General features: G+C 41.7%; 1 protein-coding gene across 2 annotated transcripts in view; it reads right to left on the bottom strand.

Moving 5' to 3' along the window:
- LOC119028313 (carboxyl-terminal PDZ ligand of neuronal nitric oxide synthase protein-like) overlaps positions 1-8373 on the bottom strand; it is a 192802-nt gene continuing 184429 nt past the window's right edge. For both annotated transcript variants that reach the window (XM_037114147.1, XM_037114148.1), the window contains exons 11-13: positions 7115-7311; positions 6576-6700; positions 1-4494 (exon numbers count right to left, since the gene is read on the bottom strand). In XM_037114147.1, the coding sequence (XP_036970042.1) occupies positions 3843-4494; positions 6576-6700; positions 7115-7311 (974 nt within the window). In that variant the 3' untranslated portion in view covers positions 1-3842. The remainder of the gene's footprint in view (positions 4495-6575; positions 6701-7114; positions 7312-8373) is intronic.

Raw genomic sequence — 8373 nt, 5'->3', positions numbered from 1 at the left:
GACGGTCATGATTAGGTCTATTTCCAGAGTTTTTAAAAAGATTACAATCATTATTACATCCCCACTTTGAAAAAGATACATTAGCAAAACAAAAAAAAAATAAAAGTCAAATCACTGATTTGGATTTTTTGTAGCATATTTTCCATACATAAAAAACATTAAAGAACTCATTTCATTTGCAAAAGCTTTCAGCTATAATCAATAAAAAGTAGTGAGTCCCACGTCTGCTTCAGCAGTCCATTTAAAAACGAGCAGCGTTTAGCTTCCTTCATTCATCATCATCACTGGAATAATGTTGACTGGCTTCACAAAGACAAAACGAAAAACGATGTTCACCAAACACAAAGAAGGATCATTTCTTCTTTTGTCAAATTCTGAGGCAGCTACATGACACAGATTGTTGTAACTAGATTCTATCGCTGAACATCAAAATCAATCACATTCCTTCATTTGTCAGAGCAAGAATCAATGTGCATATTCACAGACATTTGTTGAAGCAAAGAATATTTCCATAAAAATCTACATGTATGTTCCTTCATCAGAAAATACAATACCAAACTGCTTCAGAGGTTCTAAAGGATGAACAATAACCGGATCGATTAAAAAAAAAAAAAAAAAAAAAAATCAATCTTTTCTTAACAGTCAGGATTTTTCTCAAAGAATAGAAGCAAGACATTTCAGACTTATTGCTTTCACCTTCTGACTGAAGAAAAGCAGCTTTCGTCAGTCTCATCATGTGTTTGGTTTTGTTCAGTTCAGGTTTATCTCAAATCAATCCTAAAGACGAATCTCAGTGTCGCTGTGAAGCCAGACAGACGACAAGAAGCAACAATTTTTTTTTTTTAACATCATGAGAACAGATTTCATATTTCATTTTGTGTACTACCAAACTTCCCCAACTAATAACCGCATTTAAATTTTTGAGTGAACTTATCCTTTAAGATTCCCTCTCCACACAGATGCTGGGTACAGATCCCGGGTCCTGACCCTAAAAAAAAAAAAAAAACGACCATTTTTCAGTGAGGTTCTGAAGTGGCCTCTCTCAGTGACCACTGTGCTCTTGTTGGATTTCCTGAACCTCAAAAAAGAGCACAGAATTCCCAGAAGACACTGGGACGAACACAGAGCCACAGCTGTAGCTGCGGTCAGGTCGTGCCCGGCAGAATGAAAGGAATGTGGAGCTGGACTCTGCCGGAGAAAGGAAGCTTTGTCTCCGACTGTCTTACATCTAATGAGTGTCCTGGACTATCCCCATCTAGTTTAGAGCTGTAATAAAACAGCTGATGTTCCACATGACTCAAACCAAATTACAAAAAAATAATCTTCACAATTAGATTCCTGAGGACAGTTTTCAATATTTTTATTTCTTTTTTTTAATTGTCATCCTAAAGGTCTTAATAAAAGCAGTTTGCAGTCAGGTCTGTAGATTATAAAGAACACCGTGGACATGTTTGTGGAAACACATGAAGTTGTGAAGTTTGTTGAATGTCAGTTTTGTTTTCATCTTGTCTGTGATGGCGTGGGAGATGTTAGCATTTCCACAACAAAAACAATATGCTTAGCTAGATAACCTAGAAGACAATGTTTTGACACTTGGGCGAACTGACCCTTTAAAATCAAGGGACAAAAGTAGAAAACTCAAGTGAAAATAAATCTGCTGAAGCAGCCAGAAGCTCTAACTATGAAAATATGACTGAAATGTTATAAAAGTTCTATTTTTGATATAATGTGATGTTTTATGCAATTTTGATATTTCAGTTGTGTTTTTGTGTTATTTCTAATTGCACTAAAGTATACAGAAGCGCCTGGAAAGCTGGTTTTCAAATTATTTTAGTATTTTTATGACTTCTTCTAAAAATCACAATTCAGTCTTTATCTCCTCATCCCAAGATGATGGAAAGTCAGAGAAAGAAGAGAAAAGAGAAAGATGGCAGCTCAGGACTTATTTTAAAATGTAAAATAACCTCAGTTGGATGAATCCAAGTCCCAGGAATCGAAAATTGATTTGAAAAGACTTCATTTACGCCCTTTTCTAAGACTATAGCTGCTAATCTAAACACGTTAGCGCTCATCCTGTCTGAAGGTAAGGCACAAGTCTGCCTGTGTGGCAGGGGTTTATAAGAATCCTCTGAAGCTACAAACAATATTTCCTGTGCTTGTTGGTGAGTAGATACTGATGAGACCATCTTCAGTTTGGGATGAACTGTTGCTCCACAGATTTACAGAACTGCAGCTAAGAAAATAGTGTTAGAAATGAAGATTCCACTCTGTTGACCTTTCTCCTCCGCCAGCGACACACAGATGAGGGTGAAGCAGACTGACTTTAATCCACCGACAGGATATTTTCTGGTGTCTCACCTTTAACCAGCTGAACACAGCTGACTCAGCCTCTGTCTCAGTCACAAGACTTAAAACAGGGATGTAAGTGTTTTAACAACTTTGACTTTGGTTTTCACTTTTCCATTAACAGATGAAGTGAAAATAAAGGAGAAAAAAAACACATTTTCTTGCTTCTCTTTAACTCAGACAGCTCACTAAAATCTAAAAAAACCCAGTGGAGATGAACTTTGAGAGCGACAGTAACGACCTGTCTGACTGAGCTGCTAATTTGCATCTTTGGTCCGTCACTTAACGATGTGCTCGAATAAAATACACCCCTTTCATCTCTTTCTGTTGACAGCTCATTATCTCACATCTCTTTTGCTCAAAAACAAGTTTTCAGCCAGCCAGCCCCCCCCGTCTGCCCACCCATCCTTCCATCCGTCCCGAAGAATTCGTTTTCAGTTCAGCCAGTTCACAAAGGCAACCTCTAAACCTCCTACTGGACCAAAAAGGGTCAGAAATTCTTCAGCTGAGGTGTAAAAGGCTTCGAGTCCTGTTAAAACTCTGACAGAATTCACTGTTTGACGTTTTGTACCGACTGCACTGAAAGTAAATTCTCCCCTAAACCTTTCCATCCGTAACACGTCCACGTTCGTTCAGCCACGTTCTCTCTCTTCCCTCATCGCCTGTTCAGTCTGCATACAGCTCAGTGCAGGAGAAATGAATACACTGATGGCACATCTGCTCAAACGCGCTTGGAGTTTGTAATAGCAGCTTTTGTATCAGGTGAACTTAACAGTGTGACCATCATGAAACAAGTGTCCCTTTAAAAATGCCACGAAGGGCAAATGTCAAAAAGGGCTCCTGATAATGTCATAACACTGAGGATCAATAGAACAACCCGGATGTAAAATAATCATGTTTTTCTTTTCCAGGAAAAAAAAAATACCACCATTTAGTTATTTTTACACTTGCAAGTATTTCATTAACAAGATTTAACACTTTCAGCCCAATTAAAGGGATATTATTTCACATTAATTACATTCAGTATTACATGATCTGATACTATGCATTTCTAAAGCAGATGTGACATGTTGTGTGAGCTAAAACATGATCAAATTAGAATCATTAATAGATGAAATGATAAAATCTTAATTCTCTCTGCACCATAATAAACCCTCACCTCCAACCCACTCTACCAATCCATCATGTGATGCTCGGTCAGCTTAGTGTTCATATCATCAGGAGGGCATTAGATGAACCGCGCTGGAGGGCCGGGACCTTCAAACTCATCTTAAAAGGCTGATAAAAAGTTAAAAAGCATGAGATCCGGCACCTGCTGTGTTTCCTGGAGCCACCGGTTCACTTTTCCTCGAGCAAACCCAGCAGCACGGCCAGTTATATAATTCAAAGTGGCAGTGAATATTTGATCTGCAGTCTGTTTCAATTACCTCAAAATCAAGAAAAGAAAGGATTCCAAACTTTTGAGACATGCTGACGTCTGACTCAGACTCAGCTCCTTACTCAAACGATAGCAGGTCCGGATGTGGCTCACAGTCCTCAGGACTCACTTCGCTGCCTTTACTGCAGGGGGTGCCGTTCCCCAGCAGCACCTCCTCGCCCAGGCTGATGCGGCAGGGAGTTTTCCCCGAGCGTGGGGTGGAGGCGAGCCGGGCGTCCGGCTCTGACGCCTTCTGCCAGACGTCACAGGGCTTCGCTCTGGGCTCCGGCTGTGGCGGATCCTTGTTGATGAGGTCGGGTACAGAGAGCTGGAGCTTGCGCTGATGCTCCTCCTCGCCTCCTTCACTGCCCTCGTTTTCCACGCCATCCTCCTCTCCATCTATCACTCCATCAACTTTGCCGTTGCTTCCCGTCGTCTCCCAGTCGGGGACGACTTTCTCCTCTGCCGGCTCCGGTGGCGATGTGGTCTCTTCTTCCTCCTTCTCTCCCTGCTGCTGCTCCTCGCTGCTCCTCAGCTCCTCCTTGGCGATGAGGGGCGACTTTTCAGGAGAGGCGAGGAAGGAGGGAGAGTCAGCCGCGTCCGGAGAGGAGACCACGGGGTCGGAGGAGATCATCATGTCCTGCGTGGTCTTCAGGGCCCGAGGGAGGCGCTTCTTCCCCGATGGAGGTGGCGGGTCGAGCCGGGGGAAGGCGTCGAAGGAGGAGATGTGACTGGAGAGCGGGAGATATAGAGGCATTTAGACAAGACTTTCAAACACTGTCGCCTTCTTATGTTTTCAAAAATGAATAATTTGTTTTTCTATATTTCAGCGTGGTACGAGTAACAAATCCCGTTAATTTTTAATAAGATATCAGCAAAGTCACACACTCGTGAACTGAGAGCTTTCAGAGACTATCCACTCACAGAGTCATGAATAAAACAGCAGGTTTTTCAAATTGGACTCTTCTAGTGAACATGACCGTCACCCTGTTTGGTGCAACTGATAGATGAAAACTGATGACCTGCTGAACTATGCTCATATGCTCAAGATTCTGGAGAACCCGCCTCAGAACTTTGGTAGAGAGGCCTAGTTAAGTAGCAGCCATGATAAAAGCTGCTCAAATTCTTCATTATGAAGCAATATGAGATGTTTTTAGCTACATTTTTTTTTTAACTACACATGGTTGAAATCATCTAATCATATCACTGTAAACTGTTTTACACTGCAGCAAACAGCAAAACTGTGCCAAAACATGTCCACGGTATAGAACTGATGCATGAAAAATGCAGAAAATGAAGAACGAGTGAAAACGCATCTCTCCGTCTCTTGACAATCTGAATGATTAACATGGTAAGAATGTATAAGGTGAAGTAACTCAGATGTTCTTTTAGAAGTCTGCCTTCATAACACTGTAGTTTCACTGTGGCAGACCCGCATCAGTAACATCCGCTGCTGAATAATTAAGCTGCCTAACATAAAGTGCAGTTGGACTCTTTTTTTCGTCCTTACGTTCTTATGATTCTCCTTTGCAACCTTGGACTGAAACGTTACTAAAATGTCCCGATTCTGTCTGTCCTTGGTCTTCACTCATTACCTGTCCATCCACCAGAGTGCAGAAGTTTTACTCTGTGAAGGTTTTAATTAAAAAATTCAACTTTTATTACATTAACATAATGCTGTACTGGCTCAGATTCTTTAAGCAACAACCCAGTTCAGTGACAGTTTTGCTTTCAACCAGGAGAAGAGAGGGAACAGTTGGATGCAGCATTAACTGCCAATGCTAGCAGTGCTTGCCTTGCATTCACTGTTCCTCTTGTGACTTAACTGTCAGCACACTAATGTCAGCCAACGTTATACAAAGTGGTGCATCATTTCTTTCTGTGTGGGAATGTCGCAGCAGGTATGTGGTTGGAGAATGCAGCGAGGAGCAGGTGTCACACTGACACATGCACAGGAGCTACAGGTTCATGAGTGATCAGAGAGTCACCCAGAAACACCCACTAAAGATATCATATGTCATTAACAATACAAATACAAACAAAACCAAAAACATAAATGAGTTGAAGAAACGACTCAAAGGATGTTCTGAGTTGCACAGGTTTCAACAGTGTTGAGGCTGTCTGTCTGATAAAACTCTCAGCTCCACCTGTACAGATCAGTCGGTGGTCCAGCAGAATCCTTTCAGAACATCACTTGTGAATTAAACTAAATCTATTCACGGCTCAGTAAACGCAGACGCACGGGAGCAGAGCTGCTGCAAAATGAATTCTGCTCAACTGATCTTCAGTTGAAGAGACAACAGATCAATGAAGGCTTCTTGAACAAATCCCCGAATACAGACAACCGGGGATGTATGAGTGTGTCTGTAAGCAGGTAATGAATACACAAGTGGCTGAAAAGTTCAGTCTCACTCAATTTCAGGCGTCTGGCAGGTGCCTTTGATGTGTCATTATTCATTTAAAAACACATTTCACAGGAATCATCTTAAATCATTCACCTTTTTCTGGATCCAGTGCCTAATTCACACTGACACACACTTCACTGCGGGTGGGTAACTGAAGATTTTTTGCCTGTTAGATAATGTCTTTCAGTAGTTTTATCATTTAATTAAGTATGGGGCCTGTCTGAGTCAGAGTGAGGGATTAAACCAGCAACCTTTGAAATACGAAAATTAATTTAGGAGAGTGAACGGTAAATTATGATGATTTTGGGTTCAGGGTGAAAATTATGATTATAATTAAGTTCTTTCCTCACAACACATTTATTGAAGTTTCTGTGTGTGTGTGTGTGTGTGTGTGTGTGTATGTGCACCTGTTTGCAGTGGTCTGGTTCAGTTGGTCCATACAGCTCCACACGGCACCAACGTTCTTGTTGACTTCAGTGACCCCGATGTCCCCGAGGTGGCTGGACTCCTTTCTTCTCAGCAAGTCATTGACCTGAAAGATGGAAGGAAGGAAGGAAGCAAGGAGGGAGGAGGGGAGAAAGTAAGGCAGACAGAAAAACGGAAGAAAGGCATGGAAGAGGGATTGAAAAAAAAAAGGAGGGAGGGAAGGAAGGATGAAATGAAGAAATAAAGATGGGAAGAAAGGAAGGAAAAGGTAGAAGGAAAGGAGGAAGAAAGAAAGAAAATATGGTAAAAACAGACAAAAAGTCCAGATGAAAAACAGGCAGAAAAAGAGGAAAGAGAGAGAAAGAAGAAGGAAAGAAGAGCAGGAAGAATGAAAAGTATTTTTGAGTAAATACATAAATGAGCTCCATTTAAGCATCAACAAAGTGACTCCATAACTCAAATTTTCAGAGGAATAGATGGAGTGTGGACGTGCAGAACTTAATACTTGCTCTGCACTAACCTTTGCGCCGACAGCTTTGCCCAGATTAATTGCATTTTTAAGCCTCTGCTGGCCTCCGGAGGATGGAGAGTCGACGGAGCTGGAGCCCAGGTTAGGATTAGCTGATGCTGTGGAGCGTCGGGCCGAGGTCTGGCCCGGCCTGGAGGTCTGAGGACTCTGCTGCTGGGCAATGGAGTTCTCAAACATACTCTGATCAACTGGGGGGAAAAGAGAGAAGACAGGGGAGAGAACAACAGGTGAATACAAAGCAGGATTTAACAGAGGATCATTTTTACAGCACATGTGGCACAGCTACACAGCTTCCCTTTGAAGGGAAATGAAAGGAATACTCCACTGAAAACGTAGGAAAGATGTTGATTTGTTCTCATATATTTGTCACTTTAGGTCAGAAGTGGAATCCACTTTAAATGCTCCAAATACAAGTTGATACAGCCGCAACACATCTTCACCTCTCGAGTGAGTACTTGATTTTGATGGAGTATTCCTTTAAGCTACCATGTCATGTTACTGATGTTGCATCATCACAGATTCAAAGGCATTCTGTGGAAATGCGCACAACATATGAGGGGACAGATGGTGGTGCGGTAACACTGTGTGCACTGATCACAGAATGACACGTAAAACAAAAACTGAACACATGCAGGTAAATATGAAAAACTCTAAAGGACATGAAGCAGAAATGCAGGATCAGAAACAACAAAACATAAAAGGGGAGCTCAGGTGGTTTTCAGTCCACTTAGGAGAGAAGATCTTACCTCTTGGAGAGATATGTTTCTCGGAAGGCATTTAATGGGACATAAAAGCATCACATTTCAGATCATTTCACCTCTAATAGATGCAGATTATCTGCTTAGACACAAAAACGCTGCTCTTCTACAAGAGGAAGAGTTAGAAGAGGTAATGGGCAAGAGAGCAGTCTGGAGGAGCGGCGGACACATATCTCAAAGGGTACCGGGCAGATAAATGGAGAGAAAATATCCCCATTTGGAATCAGACGGAGCATCAAATCTGTAACCTTGACTTCCCTTTGCACACAAAAGCATTTCACTTACTCGGCCAATAGAGAGCACATTAGCCAGAGGCCAGAGAGAAATGTGCACCAACAGTAACTTCAAGGAGACGGAGAGAGAGAAAGACAGACATATATGCATCTACTTTACAGCATGCAGGCGCTTATTCATAGGAGACATATTGTCGTAAATCAATTTACTACAGCAGAGAAGAGCAAAGTTACAGTCAATGTAATTGTAGTAGATTGT

Source organism: Acanthopagrus latus, chromosome 11, assembly GCF_904848185.1.
Source record: "Acanthopagrus latus isolate v.2019 chromosome 11, fAcaLat1.1, whole genome shotgun sequence".
NCBI classification, from domain to species: Eukaryota; Metazoa; Chordata; class Actinopteri; order Spariformes; family Sparidae; genus Acanthopagrus; species Acanthopagrus latus.
The sequence above is the reverse complement of the archived record's forward strand: the minus strand, read 5'-3'. Positions and strand labels throughout refer to the sequence as shown.